Source organism: Aquarana catesbeiana, linkage group LG05 (genome assembly GCF_042186555.1).
Source record: "Aquarana catesbeiana isolate 2022-GZ linkage group LG05, ASM4218655v1, whole genome shotgun sequence".
NCBI classification, from domain to species: Eukaryota; Metazoa; Chordata; class Amphibia; order Anura; family Ranidae; genus Aquarana; species Aquarana catesbeiana.
In genome coordinates, this window is record NC_133328.1 from 603,106,516 (window position 1) to 603,120,410 (window position 13,895).

General features: G+C 45.0%; 1 protein-coding gene across 1 annotated transcript in view; it reads right to left on the minus strand.

Moving 5' to 3' along the window:
* Window positions 1–4,296: 4,296 nt before the first annotated feature.
* LOC141145469 (uncharacterized) overlaps window positions 4,297–13,895 on the minus strand; it is a 29,093-nt gene continuing 19,494 nt past the window's right edge. The window contains exon 5 of the mRNA XM_073632201.1: window positions 4,297–6,705. Within this exon, the coding sequence (XP_073488302.1) occupies window positions 6,425–6,705 (281 nt within the window). The 3' untranslated portion in view covers window positions 4,297–6,424. The remainder of the gene's footprint in view (window positions 6,706–13,895) is intronic.

The window sequence follows — 13,895 nt, forward strand, 5'->3', positions numbered from 1 at the left end:
CCACTCCCCCTCCATCAGTGCAGACCCCCTCAGTGCAGACCACCCCCATCCATCAGTGCAGACCACCCTCAGTGCAGACCACCCCCCTCCATCAGTGCAGACCACCCCCCCTCCATCAGGGCAGACCCCCCTCCATTAGTGCAGACCCCCCTCCATCCAGTGCATACATCCCTCCATTAATGCAGACCCCACTCAGTGCAGACCCCCCTCCACCAGTGCAGACCCCCCTCAGTGCAGACCACCCCTCCATCAGTGCAGACCACCCCCCTCCATCAGTGCAGACCCCCCTAATTCCAGACCACCCCCCCTCCATCAGTGCAGACCGCCCCCCTCCATCAGTGCAGACCCCCTCAGTGCAGACCACCCCCCTCTATTACTTCAGACCCCTCAGTGCAGACCCCTCTCATTGCAGACCCCCCTGAGTGGAGACCACCCCCCTCCATCAGTGCAGACCCCCCTGAGTGCAAACCACCCCCCCTCCATCAATGCAGACCCCCCTCAGTGCAGACCCTCCCCCTTCATTAGTGCATACCCCCCTCCATCAGTGCAGATCCCCCTCTCCATCATTGCAGACCCCCCCATCAGTGCAGACCTCCCTTTCCATCAGTGCAGACCACCCCTCCATCAGTGCATACCCCCCTCCCCCCCCCCCCCTCAAAAACATCGCTCACCAGCGTTTTTCAACGTTTTTGATCCATCGAAAAAAATTATATATATATATATATATATATATATATATAATTTATTTATTTTATTATTTTTATTTTTTCTTCAAAAAAAAAAAAGCGGAAAAAAGTTAAAAAACGCTAATAAACGATATTGGAAAAACGTTAAAAAAAAGTTTTTATAATGTTATTATTACTTCCAGTGTGCATGAGGCCTAAAAGTTAAAGTGCCTGCAAACTACGGTATATCTATATATATATCTATATATATAGATATATATATCTATATATATAGATATATATACTGGAATTTAATTTTTTTTTTTTTTATGCTACTAATGGCAGCGATCAGCGACTTATAACGGAACTTCAATACTGTACTGTGTCCAATCAATCTGTATCCAGACAGGCCCTTACATTATATACTGTAGTTGTTGGTAGATCTAAAGGAGATTGTATTTCCTAATTCTGGCAGAAAAAATGCATCGTTATTTTCATAGGCCGTGTGCATAAGGCCTAGGTGTGATTGACTGCCGGGGGCGCTCGGGTTCACCTCCTGGCATGAGATGATCAGATAATCACGAGCAATACTTGAAATCAGAAGCCAGCCTTGTAATTATCCGCCCCTCAAAGCGAGGGGCTAAGGGGCAATTGCTACTGTTGGAGACTGAAAACATCCCCTTGAAAAAATCAATCCGCCATTCAGGAACAAAGCAACAGATTCTTTTGTTAGGGCCCCCCCTCCTACCGCTGATACCAGGGTTGCCAACTACCAGTAAATTTACTGACAGTTTGTAAAAATCTGTGATTTTTTTTTTTACAACTGCCAGTAAATATCAGGGGCTGATAATTTCATGCTGTGCTGACTTTTTGAGTGTAAATCAAACATAATACCTTGTTCTAGGTATTGTCAGTGTTTCCATATCATGTTTATACTGTTTAAATATTCACAGTTTTAGTTTACAATAGGAATTCTGTTATTTCTCAGGTCGCCAGTAAAAAATGTGCTCCGCCAGTAAATTTCCCATGTTTTGTCAGTAAAAAATGCTGCGGGAGGTTGGCAACCCTGGCTGATACTTACCTTCTTCCTCTGGGGCAGTTTACCTTAAAGCTAAACTCCGAGCACAAAAACGTTTTATTTAAATGTATTCCTCAAAAGCCAAAAACGATTTACATCCACTTTGTGTGTACCAAAACCCAAATATTACCTTATAAAAAGTAGCTGCGACATCATCACTGTGCTGTACATGGCCTGTGCAGAGAGCAGAGCTGTGGGAGGGGCCCAGCAGGCTCCACCCACTACAGGATGCCTACTGAAAACTACATGAGGGGGCGGAGACAAGACCAGTCACCCTGCACAAGGAGAGAGAGCAGCAGTGAGCGGTCTTTATTACACAGAGGGAAAGTCTCACACTGGATTACTGCACAGATCTGGAAGAAATACACAAATCTCACCAGGATTCAAGGAATAAATAAAAATGATGAATGTATTTAGACAAGGTTTGCTTATTCCCAGAATTCAGCTTTGCATACCTTCTGAGTTACTGACTTGGAACAATCATGCGGCAAGTGAAGGCAATGGTGTGTACACTCACTTTGGGTCATTGATTAGGAAAGCACTATAACTAGGGGGTCATCGTAAAAAGAAGAGAAGAGCATTTTTAAGAGAGGCCAGTAATGGCAGGCCCCATATTTCTCTCAGGACAGGCTCATGTTTATGTTTTTTTTTCTTTGATTTTATTTTATATATACAGTTTTTGATAATATTTATCATTCTGTTTTAGTAAATTAAACGGGAAATGTTGCAAATGTACAGTATGCACAGCTGAATGATCAGAGGTGTGATTCACCCCTCCCCCTTCTTTCCCATCTCTATGGTTCAATACAGACATTCAATTAGAGAGAGATAGTCTGAAAGGGAACAGTTCATGTTCTGTGTTCTTACTTTGGAAAACCCATTCTGCTCTGGGAATCCTGTGTCGTAGGTAAACATTTGCATGGAATACAATATGTGATATAATGCAGTTTACAGTACTTAGATGTGGGGGGTTGCATTAGTTTTAGCATCAAACAACTTAGGAACAAAATTGGCAGCACGCTATTACTTCATATAGATCATGGCATCTCCATAGGCCGAGCACTCTGCATAAGGGTATAGTGCAAGGTAGATTTTTATCTACAGCAGCTATTCTCAAACATTTTACACCAGAAGAACCTCAAAACTAGATTTAGGTTTCAGGGAAGCCCTGCTAAAATCAATTCATTAAAGGAAGAATGCCCCTTATCCTGGTGATCAGTGGGATGAATGCTTCCTACATTGGTGGTGAGAAGAATGCCAATTACATTGGTGATACATGAGAAGAATGCCACCTACATTGGTGGTCAGTGGGAAGAATGCAACTAACATTGGTGGTCAGTGGGAAGAATGCTACTTACATTGGTGGTCAGTTAGCAGAATGCCCCTTACATTGGTGGTCAGTGAGCAGAATGCCCCTTACATTGGTGGTCAGTGAGAATAATGCCCCTTAAATTGGTGATCAGTGAGAAGAATGCTCCCTATATTGATGGTAAGTGAGAAGAATGCCACTTAGATGGGTGATAAGTGAGAAGAATGCCCCTTAAATTGGTGATCAGTGAGAAGAATGCCACTTACATTGGTGGTCAGTGAGAAGAATGCTCCCTATATTGATGGTAAGTGAGAAGAATTCCCCTTAGATTGGTGATAAGAATGCCACTTACATTGGTGATAAGTGATAAGAATGCCACTTACATTGGTGGTCAGTAAGAAGAATGCCACTTACACTGGTGGTCAATGGGAAGAATGCCCTTTACATTGGTGGTCAGTGAGAAGAATGCCACTTACATTGGTGGTCAGTGAGAAGAATGCTCCCTATATTGATGGTAAGTGAGAAGAATGCCCCTTAGATTGGTGATAAGTGAGAAGAATGCCACTTACATTGGTGATAAGTGATAAGAATGCCACTTACATTGGTGGTCAGTGAGAAGAATGCCCCTTACATTGGTAATAAGTGAGAAGAATGCCACTTACATTGGTGGTCAGTGAAAAGAATGCCACTTACATTGGTGGTCAATGGGAAGAATGCCCCTTACATTGGTGGTCAGTGCGTAGAACGCTCCTTACATTGCTGGTCATTTGGAAGAATGCTCCTTACATTGGTGGTCAGTGAGAAGAATGTCCCTTCCATTGGTGAGCAGTGAGAAGACCACCCCTACTATTGGTGATCCATAGGAAGAGAAGAATGCCCCCCTTAAAGTGGTGATCAGAATGCCACCCTTACCAGCAGCTAAAAAGATCACTGGTGCCCTGGTGCTGGCTCTGCCAAGTGGCACTGGACATGGGACTATCCAGGCACCATCAGATGGAAGGTCAATCGGCCACAGCTCAAGGAACCCATAGCGACCTCTTAAGGAACTGTAGGGTTCCGCGGACCCCTGGTTGGGAATGACTGATCTACGGAAAGATCTACAGACCGATCTACAGAAAGAAAAACCCAACAAAGGAATCAGTAAGCAAAATACATTTTTCAGGTTGTTAACTGGGAGAAAAATAACACTAAATTCAACAACAATGAAGGAAATATTGACTTGATATAAAAAACAATCTATCTTTTTTATTTATATACTTTTTTTATTTGTACATCTGTTTCACTTTATTATATATTATGTATGGCAAACATTTTCATAACATACATTTGTTTGTTACAATTTTATATTTCTGTACCCCTTGTGTGTATAAAAGCTTCCTTTAAAACTGAAAAAAGACTTCCCATAAAGAACATTGTCCCTATATTGCCGGACATTTGGACTGATTGCAGTAATATGCTGAGACTTTAGGCAGATGGCTCGGTGTAACTGAATGAGTAAGGTACAATTACGTTTGTATCATTATGCACACCCTGTGTAATATTTCTCCCAGTTTAAGGGTTCATTCACATTTCATGCAGTCACAAATCATAGACAAGGCTATTTGTCCTATGTCCTGTTACTTCAGTTCACTGTGTTAGTATTCACTATATTAAATAAAAAAATAAATACAGTAAATAAAAAAAAAAAAGGCATTTAGCATTTTTACGCAACACATTCTGCTGTGCTACATTGTAATTTAATAATGCACAGCGCACGCTCTTTGCCCCCAGATGTGCGCCCATTTGTGTGAATGAACCCCAAGAACCAGTGCACACCACATGCAGTCCAGTGCATTTTCTTTTTCTGCATCAAATACACATGGACAATAGGTTACATGAATTTCAATGGCAAAGTTCACACTATTGCAGTGTGTTCCTGTGCAGTCAACAAAAAGAGAACATGCTGCATTTATTCTGCAAGGAACTGCACTGGAACACGTCAAAACGCATCAAAAACACAACGGAATGCATCTAAACACATAAAAAACGCTTGAATGCATTACAGCAAATAAACCCAGGAAACGCTGGAAAATAACTGAGGAAAAAAAAGCATTTTAATACATTCAAAATGCATACAAAATGCACCAGAAAGCATCCAGACTGTGTTTCTGTGGTGTGAACTGGACCTAAGTATATAGACATCCTGCTGCCCTAGGAGCATAAATGATAATTCCTCTTTGTACCAGCCTACCCTTTGCACCATGTGATTATTTTAATAAACATTAAAATGCACTGATGGCAGCAGAAGAGTGTCTGCATTATATGCACAGCTACTTCATTGTAAAGGCTAACAAACAATGAAAAAAAAGAAGAGGTTGTTTATTGAACGTCAGTGAGTCTTGCATAGGTGTGCACAGCCTATTGCATTAGGGTGTGCACTCCAAAGCTCAAACACATATGCATGTGTATATATACCACCGGTGTCCATAGGGCAGTGGGCCGGTATCCGTTTTTTAATTTTTAGTATTTTATTTTTTAGAATTACGGTTTTTTAGGAGCCCCGTTAGGGGGCTTTGGTGAAACAACAGGAGTCTAAACAGGGGGAATCTGCGCTGCACGGGGTGATTAGGGTGTGCCCAGGCACACCTGGCACACCCTGTGCGCACGCCTATGAAGTCTTGTGACTCCTCTGTACATCCCCAGCACACAAATCCCCTATAGTTCACTGGGTGACTTTGACCACAAATGCCAAGAGGTGGACAGAAGAGAGAAACAAAATAGGCCAGAAGGATTCCAGTTAGTATATTTTGGGGTTTGGTGCTCCCGCCCTTACACTGCTGCCCTGCCTGGGACCTGGACTGTGTATCCTGCATATCGTTTACACATTTACTATTTATTAATTATTATTACAGGTACTTATATAACGCCATCAATTTAACGCAGCGCTTTACATATATATTGTACATTCACATCAGTCCCTGCCCTCAAGGAGCTTACAATCTAAGGTCCCTAACTCACATGCATACATACTAGGGCCAATTTATACAGGAGCCAATCAACCTACCAGCATGTCTTTGGAGTGTGGGAGGAAACTGGAGTACCCGGAGGAAACCCACTCAGGTACTGTGATACAGTCGATACATTGATACAAATATGAATTCATTTTGTTGATTACAGATGCCCATGAGATGATGGTTGACTGTAGTCCACAGTTGTCATGTCTTTGGGAAGTGGCAGTCTTCCCTGGTCAAACAAATAGGCTTGATTCTCTTAGCCTATTGCGTCCTAGAGATAAGGCCAGCACAGGCTCTCCTGTCCTCAGTTGTATGAACATGGGGGCTTGGGCAATACCAGCGGGCATCTCCACTGTGGTGGCCAGTTCTGGACTGTATATCAAGCTGCCATCTGCCATCCGCAATCACCATTAGCCGATGTGCGGGCACTTTGGGGGTGTATTTTTTCAGTCCGTTGATTCATTTCCGATTTACCCTTCTCATAGGCCAGCTGTAGTTTCTGTAGCCCCCTTGCCATAAATGCTGCCCGTTCATCTCCTCCGAATTCTACAATCCACTTCCTGAGCTCTGGGTCAGAGGAGTGCGAGAGCTGTACGCCAGCACGCCGCAGTCCTGAAGGATAAGGCAGAGGGAGCACGGGAGGACAGGGCATCTTTACTTCTGGAGATAGCAAAAGAAAAAAAAAAGACCACAGTTATTGACAGAATATGGTACTGAGCAATACATCATTGTAGCTGGATTGGGTGATGGGGTGATGTGGAGATGTTCGCATTTAGTGTCGATACTTTCAGCGTCAATAATGTAATCCTGACATTTTTTGGGTTACAGTAAAGGAATAGGTATTATGGGCCTAAAGCAGAGTTCCAGGCAAAAGGCTAAAATACATATAAGACACCTGTTTTATCCACACCACACTCCAAAAGATTTGAGTTTGTGTCCATCCAGTTGTCACGCTTACCCCAAAATGCAGGTGGTCAGACACTATAGCTGGCTACTGTGTTCTTCACCTATAGCAGCTCCCTTTATCATAAGGCAAGCAGGCCTACCGGTACTTGGTTGCCCCCAGGACTTATATACAATGGTATAGTTCCTGGTCACCATGCTAGGACATACGTGAACTGAGCACAAGAAACATGTACTTGCAGTTGGCAGACAGGCAGAGTGGTTCAATGACAGTCTAGGTGAGCTTTTCTCAACCTTTTCAACACAGAGGAAATAGTTCACCGGTTTGGGGAACCCCTGCTAAAAATTTAGTACATTGAAAAAGTCAAATTTCCTCTGAGTGGGACTTTTAGAAAGGGGCAGATAGCACAATGAGGTATGAAAAAGATATGTAAAAAGTATATAAGATTTTATTAAGAAACATTTGTTTAAAATAATAAGCACGTATGAACAATACACATATAGGAATCACAATTAGATTCTAGACAAGACTAGTCATGCAGTAACAGTTCAATAAGGACAGCTGGTAATCACAAAGATCTGTTGGGTTGATAGTGGACACAACAGAAAAAGCCCAACGCGTTTCAAAATTACTGTTTCTTCATCAGGGGTGTATGAGATTTTGTCGCAGAATGTACAAATGTCGTGCAAACTGTGTGGCTCTTGAATTAGTTTCCTATCCAGAATTTGTCATTTAAAAACAGAGTGTGTTGCAGCTGTCAGCCCGGCGGGATGGGTCAATGCACCAACACAGGCAGGTAGGTCCAACGGCAGCAGGAGGGGGAAAGAGAACAGAGTCCCACACAAAGGACAACCCGGGTTGGCCCTCCGAGGTATACCCCTTACTTGCTGGGAGGGAATCAAGGGGAAGGAGGGGACAGAAGCAGAAACCAATGGGCGAGGACCTGCTTGTGGATAGCTCTGCAGACAAGTGAGTCAGGGAACTTTGGTAACGCACGAAGACGATTAAGGGATTGATCTGGTAAGTCAGAGAGCACAGTGATGCAGGTCCTGGCTTGTGTCCACCCTCACAGCTAAAAATTTAAAAATCTACAACTCATGACACATTAGTGTGATGGTCAGTGGGAAGAATGGTCCTTACACTTGTGGTCATTGGGAAGAATTACCTTCTTACAGATAGTTAAAAAAGATCAATGGTGTCGGTGGGAACTTATCTGAGAGGCAAAAATTGCTCAATGCTGAAGGAACCCCTAGCAACCTCTGGAGGAACCCTGGTTGAGAATCGCTGGTCTAGGTAAAAGGCAGGCAGAGTTCAGAGAATAGTTATTATTTGATCCGAGGTCATACACAGGGAAATTGAATATAGCAGAACAGGGCAGACAGACAGACAAGGTGCTTGATTAGATATTACACACGTTATCACACTCTATCGCAAGCATGAGACTGAACGTTTGGCTGGCTTATATCAGGTTTGGCCTCCACCCAGAGACTGGCTACAGTAATCACCTTGCAGGTGGTCAGACAGACAGGGACAATGCCATAGCCAAAACCAGGATGCTGGAATGGGGAGCAGGAGCGCTATACACTCCTGACACCAGTTCACAGATTTATAAAGTCCACCCAGACAGCGCAGTCAGATTGGTGACCTGACCTTTCTCTGAGGCAGTATTGCAATCCAGCCTGGTCACCTCCCTGCCCCAGCCTGTAATTGGACAATAAAAGCATAACTAAACCCAAGAACAAAAATGTAATATATTGCAGTTTACTGCCCTTAGATGTGGTGGCTGCATTAGTTTCCTTTTTTTCCAGCTAAGGGCATTTTCAGCAAGTGTAGAAAATATCTTTGACCTTACCTTGTCACTTCCTGTGAGCTGCACTGAAAGTTATCTCCCCTCCTACCTATCTTCTGTAAACTACCAGTTGCCCGGACCAATGTAACGGCAGGGATAAAGACATGTTTTTATGTAAGCAGGTGCAGTCTGCTTCCTCCTCTGTAGGTGGCGCCCGACCGGAGCAGTGGCACAGCCTGGAAAGAAAGTCAAGGGAAACTCGGTTCTCTGTGATTTCCTAATTCCTGGAGGCAGCGTTCGGGTTGGCCATGCCGCATCCAGGTGACTCTTGGCGGCCATCTTGGGTCAGCAGAGTCTTTTTAAGTTCCTGCTCCCCAGATTTTGGCACGCATTCATGTGTGGGTAGTGTAGGAACAGGTTCCCCGTCTGTCAGGATCAGTATTAGTGCCAGGGAGAGGTTCCAGATGAAAAGGGCAAGCCTTGGACTTCTTCCCGTTTGGGTACAAGATGGCCAGGTCGCATTCTGCACCTCCAGGCAGACACTGTCAGTTTGGCTGATACCTGCTCCGCTACACGCTGTTGGTATTTGTGAGTGCTCCCAGTTGGGTCCTCTCCCACTGAGTTTGTTGTGAACTGTTTGCGTTGACTATAATACAAGTTCTGCCTCTGCAATACAAGTTCTACCTGTGCTACAATACAAATTCTACTGACTGCACCTGGACTGTGTGCGAATTATTACCGCCGCACCATGTTGCCCCCACCCACATGTAGTCCATATCAGAAGAGCAGCCTAGGGTAATGACCATGGTTCTTCTGTAGACACAGTGAAGAAATAATGTAGCCACCGAGCTACATTAGCCACTGTATCCAAACAAAATTGATGGGTTTTTTTTCCCCACAAATAGAGCTGTCCTTTGGTGGTACTTGATCACCTCTGTGATTTTTATTTTTTGCGCTTTAAACAAAAAAAAGGGTGACAATTTTGAAGAAAAAAACCCAAAACAATATTTTTTACTTTTGGTATAATAAATATCAAAAAACAAAATATAAAAAAAAATAATCTCTTCCTCAATTTAGGCCAATATGTATTCTGCTACATATTTTTGGTAAAAAAAAAAAAAAAAAAATACCAATAAGCGTATATTGATTGGTTTGTGCAAAAGTTATAGCGTCTACAAACTATGGGATAGATTTATGGCATTTTTATTATTATTTTTTTTTTACTAGTGATGGCGGTGATCTGCAATTTTTAGCGGGACTGCGACATTGCGGCGGACAGATCGGACACTGTTGACACTTTTTTGGCATCATTGACATTCATATAGCGATCAGAGCTAAAAATAGCTACTGATTACTGTATAAATGTCACTGGCAAGGAAGGGGTTAAGTGTGTTCCCTGGGAGGTGTTGCTAACTGTATGGGGGCTGGGCTGACTGGAGGAGTAGAGAGATCGCTGTTCCTAATTACTAGGAACAGATGATCTCTCTCTCCTCCCCTGACAGAACAGGGATCTGTTTGTTTACACTGACAGATCCCAGTTCTGCCTGTTTCTGGAGCGATCAGGGGTGGCCGGCGGACATCAAGTCCGCTGGACCTGCTGGTTGGCTCTCCTGCATGCGAATGGGCGCGCCTCCGGCGGTGCGCCCACAAATCGCAGTGTACGCGCCCAACGTACAATAACAGCAATTCGCGTGCGGCAGTTGGTCCGTAACTAGTTAAAGCGTTACTAAACCCACAACAGTGAAATCATTCTGTATATGCAGTAAAGCATGCTTGTTATACTCACTGTGGAACCTGAGGGGTTAATCCTCTGCACTGTGTAAAAAGGCTGTTTGAGCCTGTCTTCTCTGATCCTCCACTTCTTCAACTGTCCCCAATCCATCCCCTGATTAAGGATGAGCTCCGGTGTGTTTGCAAGCTTTACGTGCAGAGCCCGCCAAGAACTCGGCACTGCACAGCGCTAATCACAAGCAGTGAGACATTTCCCGATGTGCGGCTGCAGAGATCAGGAAATGTCTCACTGTCTGTGATTAGCGCAGCGCATTGCTGACTTATTGGCGGGCTCGGCACATGCAGCTTGTGAACACGCCGGAGCTCATCCTTACTCCTGATAGTAAAGAGCTTTGGGGACAAGCTGCAACGTTCAGTTTGGTGTGTATTGCTAGAGAGTTTTTTTTTCTTGGGAGGGTGCAAAGGTATTTAGCAGGTTTATATTTCCTAAAATAATTGCATTTCCATGTTCTGTGTACTGTGGGAGACCAGATATAGCGAATGCAGGGTCCTGGGTTTAGTAACACATTTAAAACGAATATATCCAATCTTTCAAAATAAATTCTGAAAATACGAATCGATTCAGAGCAAACAAAATGAAAGTCATTTTTCCGTAGTGCGCATCTCTACTCAGCATAGCATTCTGTTATGTTTTTACTGTGCGAAACTGAAATCCCCTGTGTGGGGAACAGAGGTTTCATTTTCAATATAAGTAGGCCAGAAAGTCTTTAACCACAGTTCCTGACTTGCATCTACCACACATCTACCACACGAGTCTATACAGTACATCCGACATATGACAATATGCTTAAGGCAGTCGCTATGGATATGGACCTGGAAGGATGCTGCATACAGTCAGTATGGATGTGGGAGGATGCTGTATACAGTCAGTATGGATATGGGAGGATGCTGTATACAGTCAGTATGGATATGGGGGGATGCTGTATACAGCCAGTATGGATGTGGGAGGATGCTGTATACAGTCAGTATGGATATGGACCTGGAAGGATGCCATATACAGTCAGTATGGACCTGGGAGGATGCTGTATACAGTCAGTATGAATATGGACTTGGAAAGATGCTGTATAGGGATAAGCTTCGAGTTCGAGTCGAACTCATGTTCGACTCGAACATTGGCTGTTCGCAAGTTCACCGAACAGCGAACAATTTGGGGTGTTCGCGGCAAATTCGAATGCCGCGGAACACCCTTTAAAAGTCTATGGGAGAAATCAAAAGTGCTAATTTTAAAGGCTAATATGCAAGTTATTGTCATAAAAAGTGTTTGGGGACCTGGGTCCTGCCCCAGGGGACATGGATCAATGCAAAAAAAAGTTTTAAAAACGGCCGTTTTTTCAGGAGCAGTGATTTTAATAATGCTTAAAGTCAATCAATAAAAGTGTAATATCCCTTTAAATTTCGTACCTGGGGGGTGTCTATAGTGTGCCTGTAAAGGGGCGCATGTTTCCTGTGTTTAGAACAGTCTGACAGCAAAATGACATTTTAAAGGAAAAAACTCATTTAAAACTACTCGCGGCTATTGCATTGCCGACAATACACATAGAAGTTCATTGATAAAAACGGCATGGGAATTCCCCAAAGGGGAACCCCGAACCAAAATTTAAAAAAAAAATGACGTGGGAGTCCCCCTAAATTCCATACCAGGCCCTTCAGGTCTGGTATGGATATTAAGGGGAACCCCGGCCAAAATTTAAAAAAAAAAATGACGTGGGGTTCCCCCTAAATTCCATACCAGACCCTTCAGGTCTGGTATGGATTTTAAGGGGAACCCCGCGCCAAAAAAAAAAAAAAAAACGGCGTGGGGTCCCCCCAAAAATCCATACCAGACCCTTATCCGAGCACGCAACCTGGCAGGCCGCAGGAAAAGAGGGGGGGACGAGAGTGCGGCCCCCCCCTCCCTCCTGAACCGTACCAGGCCACATGCCCTCAACATTGGGAGGGTGCTTTGGGGTAGCCCCCCAAAACACCTTGTCCCCATGTTGATGAGGACAAGGGCCTCATCCCCACAACCCTGGCCGGTGGTTGTGGGGGTCTGCGGGCGGAGGGCTTATCGGAATCTGGAAGCCCCCTTTAACAAGGTGACCCCCAGATCCCGGCCCCCCCCCTGTGTGAAATGGTAAGGGGGTACATAAGTACCCCTACCATTTCACGAAAAAAGTGTCAAAAATGTTAAAAATGACAAGAGACAGTTTTTGACAATTCCTTTATTTAAATGCTTCTTCTTTCTTCTATCTTCCTTCATCTTCTGGTTCTTCTGGTTCTTCTGGCTCTTCTGGTTCTTCCTCCGGCGTTCTCGTCCAGCATCTCCTCCGCGGCGTCTTCTATCTTCTTCTCCTCGGGCCGCTCCGCACCCATGGCATGGGGGGGAGGCTCCCGCTCTTCTCTTCTTCTTTTCTTCTCTTCTTCTCTTCTTCTTTTCTTCTTTTCTTCTCCGGGCCGCTCCGCAATCCATGCTGGCATGGAGGGAGGCTCCCGCTGTGTGACGGCGCTCCTCGTCTGACAGTTCTTAAATAACGGGGGGCGGGGCCACTCGGTGACCCCACCCCCCTCTGACGCACGGTGACTTGACGGGACTTCCCTGTGACGTCACGGGGAATGCCACAGGGAAGTCCCGTCAAGTCACCGTGCGTCAGAGGGGGGCGGGGTCACCGGGTGGCCCCGCCCCCCCCGTTATTTAAGAACTGTCAGACGAGGAGCGCCGTCACACAGCGGGAGCCTCCCTCCATGCCAGCATGGATTGCGGAGCGGCCCGGAGAAGAAAATGAAGAAGAGAAGAAGAGAAGAAAAGAAGAAGAGAAGAGCGGGAGCCTCCCCCCATGCCATGGGTGCGGAGCGGCCCGAGGAGAAGAAGACAGAAGACGCCGCGGAGGAGATGCTGGACGAGAACGCCGGAGGAAGAACCAGAAGAGCCAGAAGAACCAGAAGAACCAGAAGATGAAGGAAGATAGAAGAAAGAAGAAGCATTTAAATAAAGGAATTGTCAAAAACTGTCTCTTGTCATTTTTAACATTTTTGACACTTTCTTCCTGAAATGGTAGGGGTACTTATGTACCCCCTTACCATTTCACACAGGGGGGGGGCCGGGATCTGGGGGTCACCTTGTTAAAGGGGGCTTCCAGATTCCGATAAGCCCCCCGCCCGCAGACCCCCACAACCACCGGCCAGGGTTGTGGGGATGAGGCCCTTGTCCTCATCAACATGGGGACAAGGTGTTTTGGGGGGCTACCCCAAAGCACCCTCCCAATGTTGAGGGCATGTGGCCTGGTACGGTTCAGGAGGGAGGGGGGGCCGCACTCTCGTCCCCCCCTCTTTTCCTGCGGCCTGCCAGGTTGCGTGCTCGGATAAGGGTCTGGTATGGATTTTTGGGGG